The 12,717-nt window shown below is 42.0% G+C and overlaps 2 protein-coding genes across 13 annotated transcripts in view; one reads left to right on the forward strand and one right to left on the reverse strand.

Moving 5' to 3' along the window:
- Window positions 1–12,717, reverse strand: part of CMSS1 (cms1 ribosomal small subunit homolog) — a 308,145-nt gene that overhangs the window by 38,506 nt on the left and 256,922 nt on the right. For 8 of the 11 annotated variants that reach the window (XM_053308853.1, XM_053308846.1, XM_053308847.1 and 5 more), the window contains one exon: window positions 468–559. In XM_053308853.1, coding sequence (XP_053164828.1) covers window positions 468–548 — 81 coding nt within the window. In that variant the 5' untranslated portion in view covers window positions 549–559. Of the gene's footprint in view, window positions 1–467; window positions 560–733; window positions 771–5,062; window positions 5,148–12,717 lie in introns of those variants that run through there. The other 3 variants (XM_053308845.1, XM_053308856.1, XM_053308849.1) reach the window with 3 other exon arrangements.
- FILIP1L (filamin A interacting protein 1 like) overlaps window positions 5,283–12,717 on the forward strand; it is a 260,129-nt gene continuing 252,694 nt past the window's right edge. For both annotated transcript variants that reach the window (XM_053308843.1, XM_053308842.1), the window contains exon 1: window positions 5,283–5,571. The gene's annotated coding sequence lies outside the window, so the exon portion shown is untranslated. The remainder of the gene's footprint in view (window positions 5,572–12,717) is intronic.

A 12,717-nucleotide genomic window follows, 5' to 3' on the forward strand; every position in this document is an offset into this window, starting at 1 on the left:
GCAAGCCTTTGGTTCCGGTAATGAACAACAGAAAAGGAAAGGACTAGACTGACTGCTAACAGATTCTCATTCATAGAACGTCCAATGCTTCACCAAATATTAACGCTTGTAATTATTAAGACTTTCCCCCTGCATCTGTTGTGAATCATTTTGAGATACACTGTAAAGTCAGCTCCTGCCAGGCCAATGTGCCTTGCATAACTTAATATGCATTTTTAAAAATACAGAATAATAGGAAATTTGTACTGCAGTCATGTTGTTGGTGATAAATAACAGTTCAAACAGTAGCAGTAGAATATCTTAACAGTTGCTATGGTGCCTCAAAATCTGGGCATTATCTGGATTCCAGGCTTTCTACTCAGCCACATAGCACAGAAATTCCACTCATCATTTAAGATGAAGACTCCGTTTTTCATCGTGTATCACTTCTCTCTGCCTGGCAGTCATGAGAGAAAAAATTAACCAACCTGTTTTCTTTTCTTTGAGGAAACAGCCTCAGGATTTGCACATTGCTGAATTTCTTTACTTGAACCAGTGGCTTCTTCCATGGATTCAGCAGCTGAAAGGTTAAAGACAAAAACAGATCTCAAAAAAGGGTCTGCTGTTCTGCTCACTGGTCAAAGAATTTCAATACAATTTTGTTACAGTGATTGCAGGGATAATAGTTCATCAGATTCTGGATGATCAGTGAACATTCTATACACCAGATCATTCAAGGGCTCAGCGTTCCTACCCAATGCTTTCCTACTACACATATATTTATGTTGCTCTATGCATATGCTGAGTCAACCGCTTTCCCAGATACCCACAGCAAGCATACTGTAACCTAGAGACTTTGTTGAGTCTGCCAAGAAAATCTGACAGCTAACATTAACATTTCTTTATACATCCTGAGCTGGCATGTCCAAAAAGGGGAGAGGGAGGAGTATCAAAAGCAGAGTCATAAATAGCCCCTTCTCCTGTAGCTGCTTGTATATTTCTCATTATAGCTCTCTAAAAGTAGATGAATAGCTTCTATGATAGAACTTCGCAAACAATGCACACCTGTTCACTGCCTGTCTTCCCTTTGGGCTGCTCTCCAAAATGCAATATCTTCCCACTCTTTTAGCTTGGAATGACAGAAGCATACATATCTTTGGAAGAAACCCCCTAGCAACATGTTAAATGTCTTCTGTGAACAAAGGCATCCCAACATCTGTAAGAATAGGATGTTTCTTCCTGAACATTTTCTTGTTCTGGAAAAAACATCAGTTCTGAATGTCAAACAGGATCAGGGTCAGATCTGTAAGAGAGGGGTGGACTTCCGCAGGTGATGGTGACCTCTTTTCCCCCCAGTATCTTGAGTAGCGATGACAACGATGGAGTGCTTGTAGAGGTTTCAGGACAGAAGATGTCATCAGTTGAAGAAGTGCCATCTCCTCCTCCTTCACAACCTCCTGATCTGAACTCAATTTGTGCTTTGGCAACATGGCTTTCCAAAGTGATTGTGGTACCGAGGGGCCTTGCTTGGTGAACAGAATTCCTGAGATACCAAAAGAGGTGCTGTCAGTACCGAAGGCAGCTCAGCTTGCAGCGCAATAACAACTGCTGGGTTGGAGCAGTTATTGGAGCCTGAGAAGGGCTCTGTGGTACTGTATCAAGTCCTGGGACCCCCTTCAGGGGCGGGTCCACATTCAAGGTACTCAGTACCGAGGAGGACATTTTGGTACTAGCAGTCAAAGCACATTCCCAAAGTATAGAATGAAGTCTATTTTTTCGTACTTGCTTGTGAACTTCAAGAAAGGTGAGGGGAGGCATCAACTTTATGGGCCTCCACTAGGCACACAAGGCAGCAGGAATGGCTGTCTGAAGTATGGATTTTCATGTGGCAAGCAGAGCACCTTTTGAAAACCATTTGACTAGCCATACAATAGCGTGCCAGGAAAAAAATGGAGTATCTGTCTTAGGGTAAGAAAAAAAGTCCATGAATTTCTCCTCATGAAGGGAAAGGGGAGAGGGGAATGCAAGATGAAACAAAAATGCAAACGAAAAAGAAAGGACAAACAGAAGTTAGGCAAGAATAAAAGTAGAGAACTAAATAACAGCAGGAATTTGTTTTATTTTATGGTAGTGATTAAAAAAGGAACCTTGAAGTTGGAGCTGTCGTCTCAATGGTGGACAATGAAGAACTGAGAGAAGAGAGATGCTGTGCTACTGAAGGGGGCTTCTCACAGGATTTGAGGGAAAGTCCTAAACACTAGCAGATACAAAGAGCTTTGGAAAGTTCCCAAAAGGAGCTTTTATGTATGTACTAAGCCCACCCAGTGTGAACAACAGAGACCACGATGAAGAACTTCTGGCCAGTCACAGCAACCTTGGGATGAGTTCCATATGCAGCCAGACATGCAGAATCCTGTACAGAGGATTGCAGAAGGAAATGGGATTGATAAATATTGCTCTGTGTGTGTGTGTGTGTGTGTGTGTGTGTGTGTGTGTGTGTGTGTGTGTGTGTGTAAAACATTGGTCTGGATGTCAGCCAAAGTGATTTACATATGGACTTAGAGGACTTATTCCATCACATGCCATCTATTAAGAAAGGCCTTTGAGAAGCTGAACTATGCCTTCAGGCTCCTTGGTTGGCAAATGTTCTAAAACCCCTGGGACCAGTGCCTTTGTGTATGTGACAGGGAGAGAAAGAGGGTCTTTGTTATTATTTGTTGCATTTTCCTTTTTATACAGTCCCCAGAGATTGGCTTTTGCAAGCCCCCCAGGCCCTTTACTGGCAAAAGGGAATCCTCACCACATTTCCCTTTACCAGTAGAGCTCCAAACAGGTTTTAACTGGCTCAGTTTATACTCAAACAGGGTCCAGTTCAACTGGGCCCAAAACCAAACTGGGCTGGGTCAGTTCAAATCCGGTTCAGATTTGAGCCGAACCAGCAAAAACAGTTCCCTGCACACACCTAGTCCTGGGATATCAGGTTCCCCCCCACCCCCAATTGTCTCCTTTTGTCTAATCAAAATGAATACATTACCTACCAAACTATTATTTGCAGTAGCTGCACTTAAAATCAGACGAAAATGTGTATAATGTAATTCACTATTTTGCACTGGAAATTATTTGATTGATTTTTATGTAATATATTTTTATACCACCCAAAACTTGCATCTCTGGGGAGTTTATGGGCCTCCTATAATCAAACAATTTAATGTTTGATTATAATGTATTTTGGTTTGTTTTTATTTTGCTCTTACACTTCTTTGGCCACAAAGACAGCTATTTGTATGCTGATTTTAAGTATGGATTGCACTTCACTATCAGTTAGGTAAGGATGTACCTAATGGGTAAACTCCCTTTACCTAAATGCAACTGTGATATCTGGCAGACTGTACCAACTGCATTATATAATGCTGAAATCTGGACAAGTACCATAATAAAGATATTGCTGATTGAAGTATGGATTGGTTTTATAAAGACCACTGGTTTTGAGCAAATACATTTTGAATGGAACTAGCAAACCTTTATTCACATGTGCTGTGCCACAACACAACACAGACAATCCTAAGTGCACTGCTTCCTGGCAACACGAAAAAGTTTAGGAACACAAGCAGCTGTAACTGCAGAGGAATTAATAAAACATTCATGGATCTCTCTGCTTTAAATAGCAGTACATGCTACAATTAATAACTGCAAACATATTGTAGGATGTCTGGGTTGCTGATAAATGGTGTCTGCTGACTTGCTCACATTTGCACTCTGCCTTTTCAATCTCATCTTTCCCTGTATTATGCTTCTCCATGCTTTTTTTCTGGTATTCTGAAATACCTCTGGCTGTTCACCAGTTTCTCCACATAGCAAGTCAACCCTCCTGCTTCCTGTGTTCCTCTTGTGGTTGTCTCCCCTTCATTGTCTCCCTCTTTCTGCCAGTCTACCTTTTGTTTTCCTTATTGTTTGTCAGGAAACAATAGTTTGAAAAAATTTGCAGTCTTGAAGGCTGGAGACAAACACACTTAGCCTGTCATCTTGCACTCTGGTAAAGTGTGCCGTCAAGTCGATTTTGACTGCTGACACCCACAGAGCCCTGTGGTTTTCTTTTGGTAGAATACAGGAGGGGTTTGCCATTGCCTCCTCCTGCACAGTGTGAGATGATGCCTTTCAGCATCTTCCTTTATTGCTGCTGCCCAATATAGTACCAGTGGGGATTTGAACCGGCGGCAACCTTCTGCTTGTTAGTCAAGCATGTCCCCACTGCACCACTTAAGGCACTCTGGAGAACAATGGAAACATATTAGTGTACAATGAATGCAAGCCCTTAAAATCCACAACATGCTGTGCTAACCTCTGTTCAAGTTCAAAATTATTTTGACTACCTGCAAGCTTGAGTTAATGGGAAAGCTCACTAAAATCCATATCTGTTTGGTGTAGTGGTTTGAGTGCTGGACTAAGACCGGGGAGAACCAAGTTCTAATCCCCATTCAGCCATGATACTTGCTGGTGACTCTGGGCAAGTCACTTCTCTCTCAAGCTAACCTACTTCACAGTAGGTTAGCGAGGAGAAACTTAAGTATGTAATATACCGCTCTGGGCTACCTTGGAGGAAGAGTGGGATACAAAAATGTAAAATAATAATAATTTTACAAAACAAATACACTTTCCACTTCAAGTGCAGGCTAATGGCAAGTTGGTGAAACCAATACCCTTAAGTCAAACAATAAAGCAACTATTCAACATATGTATACCTTCAGGGCCCTGTGGACTGTGCTTACATGGTTCATACTTCCTTCTCTAGGAGGGTCCCATAATGTGTGCATTTTAAATTGCTCTCAAAAAATATAAAATTACAGTTTGTCAAGCAAGGTAGTTTTCTATACTGACAAGGTACATGTTTACAGTTAAAGCATTAGTAAAAACCATAGTACATGCAAATGTGCCCTGAAGTCCTAAAATGAGGAAAGGCTAAGGTCTTCCTGCTTGGAAGTGCCTTCTTTCTTCTATGCATAAAACAGTTTAAGGACAAAAGGGGCAACAGGATGAAAGTAGTAATCCCCTGTGTGTATCCCGGTTGGAAAATATGCAGACTGACAGAAATTAAGCAGGTCCCAGTTGCGATACAGATCATGCCATACACTTGCTTGCTGCAAGCAGATGTCTGCTTCTGTTTTGTCCCTCTGCAAAGAACGACAAGATGAGAGGATCAGCTTTTCAACAAGGTTGTCAGTCTTCAGTGCATACAGAGGGAAGCACGGAAAGTGGGTTGGGTTATATTTAGAGTTTAATCTAAATCAGTGCCAGGGTCCTCAGCCCGCAACACCCCCCCTGTCCTCTCCTTTACAGTGCTGTCTCAGGTCCCTGGATCTAACACTGCTCTATCTAAACCTGCCCAGTACAATTGGTGGGGAAAGCACTCTACAGCTTTCCTAGCTGCATGGCTTCCTGAAATAACACTTGGTGGTCAGAAGAGAAAGCTTAAATAGAATTTTACATGTGTGAAAAGACTTTTTTTTAAAAAAAATTACTGACCTGGATTTGTCCATTGTGAATGGAAAAAAAGGAAATTACACAGCAGGAGTGAAGACTATCTTCATAAATATGGTAAGCTTTTCTTTTCTACTATCATTTTGGAGAATATTTCAGGTTGTTCAGTGCTACAGAAATGTACTCTATTTGCCCTTAATATGAGACTCTTTTATACCTTCTGGTTTGGATGAGGTCTGTTACTCAGATATTCAAATTTTATTTTTTGTTGTTGTGGATGTAGACAAAACTACTTTGTTTTAAGTATAGATGAAGACACGTGTGGACATATTACATTGCAAGTAGTAATGCATTCCAAACAAACAATACAGGTGTGTTCATATTGTGAAAGCCTTCCAGCTCCTAACTAGACCTAAAATTGCTTTGTCAAGCTGGGATAAGGGATTTAAAAAATCTACTTAAGCACAGAGGTATGAAACTGAGCATTAGAGGTGTACATCGCTGTGAAATATGTGATATCCCCCCAGATTACCTCTATTTCTATCTCTCCCAGTAGCAGGGCTGCCAACCAAGGAAGCTATTCCAGGGGCCTTTTTCTCTCTGTCTCTATTTTTCTCAATATCAAGTCATTAAAATCTCCAGGATCACTTTCAGTAGTCATCTGGGGATTGATGCCAATTCCTGGAGAATTGACAACTCTAGCCAACCATCCCTTTGCCCTTGTCCTCTGCATCTCCGTTTCCTGTCTCTTCTCAAACCTTATCACTAGGACAATGTCTACACTACACTTCCCAGGGTTCTTAACCAACAAATATTGACAGTAGTCTTATGAAAAGAAGACTGGGAAAGTAGACTTGTTGACACTAAACTATTAATTGCCCAGTTAAAGGGATCACCTAACATTTACACTCAAACTCATCAATTATGTTGGTTTTGGAACTCTGCAATTATGAGCAAAGTAACAGAACAGGTCCTAGTATCAAGAGGCCAAAAGACCAGTGGCTGACATCCAGGCTAATCCTGTGTGAGCACTACAGTGGAAGGTTGATTTCCACCACTCTCCCCTTCCCTTTCACTGTGTCTCCCGAAAGGGTCAAAGTCATATTTTTGAGAGGCACAGTGGCCTTCAGAGGGAAGGGGAAAGTGATGAAAACTGCCTTTCCTTGGTAGTTTGAGAGCATTAATCTGGATGTTAATTGCTGCTTCTTTGAAGTGTGATTACTTTTTCTTTAATATACTGATACAAGCAGATACCAAGCCAGAAATGTACAATATTTATTGCAACAGATGTAACGTATATTTTTGTTTGTCTTTTCACAAAACTATTAGTAGTGAACCCATGAAAGCTGCCTTACACCAATTCAAACAATTGGTCCTTCTAGCTAAGTACTGCTGACTGGTGGCAGCTCTCCAGTATTTCAAATTGGTCTTTTCCAGCCCTACCTGGAGATGCCAGGGATTGATCCCTGAGTAGTCTGCACGCAAAAGCACTTGCTCTACCACTGAGCTACAGCTCTCCCCCAAATCATTCAAGGAATGTTGGAGAGCGGAAGGAGAAAATATTATGCTATGTAAATGTAAAGATAAATAAATATACCAAGAACAGTCCAGAAAAGCAATATGGTGCACAAATTTAGCCAATATAATGTTTTTCATATGCTATGTTTTGCATAAATCCTGACCTTTTGCTGCTGTTGTATCTGAAAAATGTTTTTAAAATGTTAAAATCGTCCATTATTTTTGGACCTCACAATTTGCTCCTAATGCTGCCATAACTGTTGATATTTTTTTTAACCTCTTTGCTCTCTTGAACCCAAACATTTGATATGATGGGAGAAATGAAAACATAATTACACAATGTGTGTTCATTTCTTTCATTGCACTTTAACTGCTTCAAGGGCTCATGCAGAGGTGTGGCTGGGCAGCAGCAGCCTGTTTCAGTGGAGGTATTTGAAAAATGCAGGTTCCCTTCCCCCGCTAAACTTAAAAAAAACCCTTTAACTTTTTTTTTAAAACTTGCAGCGAGGGACTCAGGGGCGGACTCCAAAGCCCTTCAGGTCCAGGTACCAAAGTTACCTAGGTGTGCACTGGGCCCATAGCAATAGTTTAGCCATCTTTTGTCCTAGTAGAGCATTATCCAGTTTGAGAAGCTGCCAGGGCTTCTTGCCAGCTCTGTGTGTGTGTGTGTGGTGGGGGCATGATTACTCACCCCGTCTCGTGGCTGACAAGAAAGAGGCCGTTTCGCTCCCAGGTACAGTCAAAGGCGGCCAGGACCTTCCCCCTGGTTGCCGGGGAGACCTGTAAAGTGACAGGCCGTGGGTGGGCCAGCACGGCCCAGAAGATTGCGCCCTGGTGGCAAAGAGGAGAAGGGAGGGCCTCAACAGCCAGTGAGACAAGCAAAAATTGAAGGAGGAAGGAGGAAGGCAGCTAGATTGGAGAGCAGAGTCAGGAGAGGGGTGATTGGGTTTGCTCTGTTTGCAGGGCTTTATTTAAGGTTTGGATGGCTAGGGATGAAGAGGTCAGGAGAGATGGGAGTGACTTGGCCCTTGAGAATCTCAGTGAGGAGTTGTCTGACCCCTCTTCCTGATGGCTGGTGGAGGAACAGGTTCACCCCCTCCTCAATACTTCTGGGGCCACTTCAATAGACTTTGAACAGGAGCAGAGGAAGGGAGGCAGTTGGAGACTGTGTCCCCAGGCAAGTGTGTGACAGAAGTAAAACATCTAGTACTTAAAAATCAATGAGTCTTCTCCCTTCACCAGTCTTCTCCCTGGAATCTTCTGGCAGGAAACTGAATGAAATGCATTACTTCATATCCAGCCCAAGAAAATTTGTAACAGCAGTGAAATGCTCAATTCCAGTATAATAGTTGCTTTTGAATCATGACGGAGGAGTTTCCTTAAAGGGTTTTCTTCCAAGCTATGCAATCACTACAGTGTAGTATTTTATACAGCTGAAAAGTGACACTAGAACCATCCAAAAAATGATAATCCAGTTTTCAAAGTAGTTCATTTTCTGTAAGTATGACTGGCATACAAGTAGTGCAAGACATCTCCTTAAGCACTGTGCTTGATGTCTTCCATAACAAAATGAACAAAGTGAATATACAAAATGTGCTTATGTGACAACGCTGAACTTAATTGCTGTATTATGTGTGTTATTTAAATTAACTAGGTAGGTGTGCTATTTAATTGATTAGGAAGTGCAATCCATTGGTTCCTAAAGATAATACATTTGTTGTAAGCAGTGGCGATGTCAGAAATTTTTTATAAGCAGTGGCGATGCCAGAAAATCTTTTTGAAGGGGGCATAGAAAGGGCAAAAGTGCATTTATGGGTGGACGAGCTGTGTCCCACATATTAGATTTCTGAAAGAGAAAGGGGGGATGGGGAGATAAACTACTTTTCTGAGGGGGTGCTCCTGCCCCAGTTATAAGTAACAAATGGCTTTGAAAACAATATGGAACTCCTATGGTAATATAGGCCATATTTTATGGTTCCTGATTTATTGCAAGGACAAGCAAAAGGGGACCACTGGGCAGCTGCTGGTTGCTGGAATTCTTGCAAAGCACTCTGGTTTAGGTGGACCTTTATCTGATCTTACGAGGCACTTCTGATGTTCATGAACAAGAGTTCCTACTCAGGATCACTTAACACAGGTTAGCTATACATAATCAAGAGACCCTGATTATACTTGGTAAATTTAACACACATTGATGGACTATGGGCATTTTATTTTATTTTTAAGTAGGCCATGCAGATTCAAGTCAGTCTACCTCAGCCCAGGCATTGCAGTACTTTGGACCATCCCTGCCTCTGCTACACATTTAAGGTTCTTTATTTTATTTTTTTAAGGAAGGCTTCTGTATTTTATTGTTAGAGGACAAAGTGGGCAAAGGAGGAGACAATACTTCATATTAAGGGCACCCATAGCATGCTGACAAACACAGTTTCTGTCATCTAATTTCAGGTGTCTTTTCCCTTCCAAGCCACATGCTACCAAATTCACTTATAAAAAAGCTTAAACCAGGGATACAGATTGATACTCCAGCAAATTATGCTGAAGAAATGTAGTGTGCTCTGAGCTTTGCTGTTCTGATGCTTAGATTTTATTAAAGGTTTTAAGTGATATGCAGTCAGTGAATAATAATAAAAAAGTTCAGTCAAGCTTAATTTCTCTCTCTCTGTGCACATACAAAAAATGGAATTGAAATAAAATATTAGAGTAAAGAAAAGAAGAAACTAAAACAGCAAACCAATCTCTCAGCCTGTGATTGAACAAGTCACAAATAGTCACTCAGGGCTGGTTCACACAACACATGTTCTCTGCACAGACCTGACCTGCTTCAGGCACATGCTCACGAGAACAAATGTAATACATGGATTAAAAAATCAGGGATGGGAGACATTCCTATTATCATGACAGCATTTTGGCTAACAGCTATGACAATAGGAATTGCTCTTGGCCGTTATCGATGAGCACTAGCCCAGGGCTGCACAACCTTAGACCTCCAGCTATTGTTGGACTACAACTCTCATCACCCCTAGCCCCAATAGCCAACATAGTCCAACAATTGGAGTGCCAAAGTTGTGCAGCCCTAGTTCACACTTAACATACATCTGAGCACAGAGGTTTAGGACTCCTCACATGAAGAGAAAAAAGTGTATTGCATGAACTAGCCATAAAAATTCCCATGGTACTATGGATGTGAATTACTATATTTTTAAGGTTTGGACATGTTGTCCTGTTAGGCACGGACCTGGGGGCCCATGATTTTCTACAAGGGAAAAGAGGTCCATTTTGTATTTCTGGAATGGCATGACCTAGAGTTCTGAAATTGGGCTCAAATCTAGGACAGGTTATCAGGACTCTGTATATTGATTTTACAGTGGATTGGTCAATCCATTGATGTTTGACTTATTTGACATTTTTTTTAAATTTAAAACATTAAAGTCATAAGTGGCTTGTTCCATTGCAGAAAATTACAAAAAAAAAATATAGCTAAAGACACGCCCCCTCCATCCCAGACTATCATTCCACCCTGATGTGATGGAATCTGCCCTTAGACTTCATTAAAAAGTACAACATACCCCTCCTTGGTTGCCCAATCCTTTACATTTCCAGAATGGCTGAGCTTAAAGTTCTGAAATTGGGCAAACATGTAGTTCAAGATGGCAGGACTCTTTATTTTTATTTCAAAGAAATTGGTCTATACTATGGTTTTTAATTAATTTCCCCCTACTGCAATAAAGCTGCCAGAAAGAATGATCTCTCTTCCCAAAAGTACTTCACAGCTAGTGAAAGGGGTTGTTACATCTGAACATACATACATTTTTAAAACAAATGCACTGTGCTCAAATTGGTTTGTGATCCAAAAAGGTCTGCATGAGAACTGTGAAGCAAAAGGCATGTGTTCAAATGTACTATATGTCCAAATTGGTTTTGTGTATATGCTGTGTAACAAGAGACACTTCTTGTGTCTCAGTAACGCTGTGAATGGTCTAGAAGCTATATGAATCCATTTGGGCTTGAAGTCGTTCTTTCTTTCTTTCTTTCTTTCTTTCTTTCTTTCTTTCTTTCTTTCTTTCTTTCTTTCTTTGGCAATTGCACTCTGGCCCAGAACAATCAAGAAGATGTATGGATCCTTTGGGGGTTGTGTCGCTATTTTTTTCCATATGCACTCTGGCCCAGTAAAAATGTAAATACATTAAAAGGATGCTTATTTTGCAGGAGGTCCCAACAAGCTTGTTAGGCCCAGGGTCAAAAATTACCTATCTGCACCTCTGGTTGTGCTTGTACTTTTCATGTATCAAGGATCATATTGGCTGAGTTCAGATATAATGTGAAAACATTGTGCTATCCATAGTTAAGAACCCAAGCCATGGTTTGAGCTTCCAGGGGTACAGCAAGCAATCCATAATATTATTATTATTATTATTATTATTATTATTATTATTATTATTATTATTAATTCGATTTCTATACCACCCTTCCAAAAATGGCTCAGGGCGGTTTACAAAGAGAAATAAAACAAATAAGATGGCTCCCTGTCCCCAAAGGGCTCACATTCTAAAAAGAAACATAAGACACACACCAGCAACAGTCACTGGAAGTACTGTGCTGGGGGTGGATGGGGCCAGTTACTCTCCCCCTGCTAAATAAAGAGAATCACCACGGTAAAAGGTGCCTCTTTGCCCAGTTAGCAGGCTGCAAGCGAGGCACCCTTTCTCCACCGCCCGTCTGCCCATGTCCCCCTTCAGGATTAACAGGAGTGTGCACGCGCAGTGAGCCTTTTGAAGCCTTTTGACGAGGAACAGGGGAAGAGGTGGCAGGAAGGTACCCTGCCGCCCCAAATGTTTACACAACCAGGAGCTCTGGAGGGGGAAAAGCAGTGGGAGGAATAAGTACACCCTCCCCTGCCCTTTAAGGTCCACCCCCCAAGCGCTGAACCGCCGAACCAGCTCCAGGTCCAGAACGGTTCAGAGGCCCTTAGAATGGGCTCTGGAACGGTCTGTGCGCACATCCCTAATTATTTTAACCTCAATCTGTAAACAGTATGTGCACTCATTTGGGAATGATCAAATTTACAAAATATATGTTATTTTGCCAACTGTCCTTATGATCGTGTAGCGGTCAAGCTCCCTACTTCACTCACTAACAGCTCCAGTTGACTTTGTTTGTAAAAATTATGGGAAGTATTCTTCTACATGGACAAAAACTGTCCACTGTAATAGAAAGCACTAGCTGACCTGGTGCAGAGCATCTGCACCCCTAGTTCTCCCTAGATCTCCTCCCCCATCTTCATTTCTTTCTCCGCCCCCTTCAGCCCCATTTCTTTCTCCCCCCCCAGCCCCATTTTGTTCTCCCTCCCGAGCCCGTTATCCCTCAGCGGCCGGGCTGCTTCTCCTCGCCACCCGGCCGCCGCTTCTCCTTGGCAGCCGCTTCTCTTCAGCTAGCCACCTGCCAGTCTGGTAGCAGCCACCTCTCCTCCACAGCCGCCTGCCGGCCTGGCAGCAGCCGCTTCCCCTGCACAGTTGCTTACCAGCCTGGCGGGGCCACTTCTCCTGCACAACTGGCCACCGTTTCTCCTCCACAGCCGGCCTGCCGGCCTTGCATGCCGCTTCTCCTCCTGTCCCTGTCACTAATTGGCAGCTAATTGAGATCTGCCACACATGGGATTAGCAGCGGGTACGTTTAAGAGAATTAAATAAATAGCTATTATTAGACGAAAGTTTGTGTGGTATTAAATAAATAAATAAATATCAT

The sequence above is a fragment of the Hemicordylus capensis genome, chromosome 3, assembly GCF_027244095.1.
Source record: "Hemicordylus capensis ecotype Gifberg chromosome 3, rHemCap1.1.pri, whole genome shotgun sequence".
Taxonomy (NCBI): Eukaryota; Metazoa; Chordata; class Lepidosauria; order Squamata; family Cordylidae; genus Hemicordylus; species Hemicordylus capensis.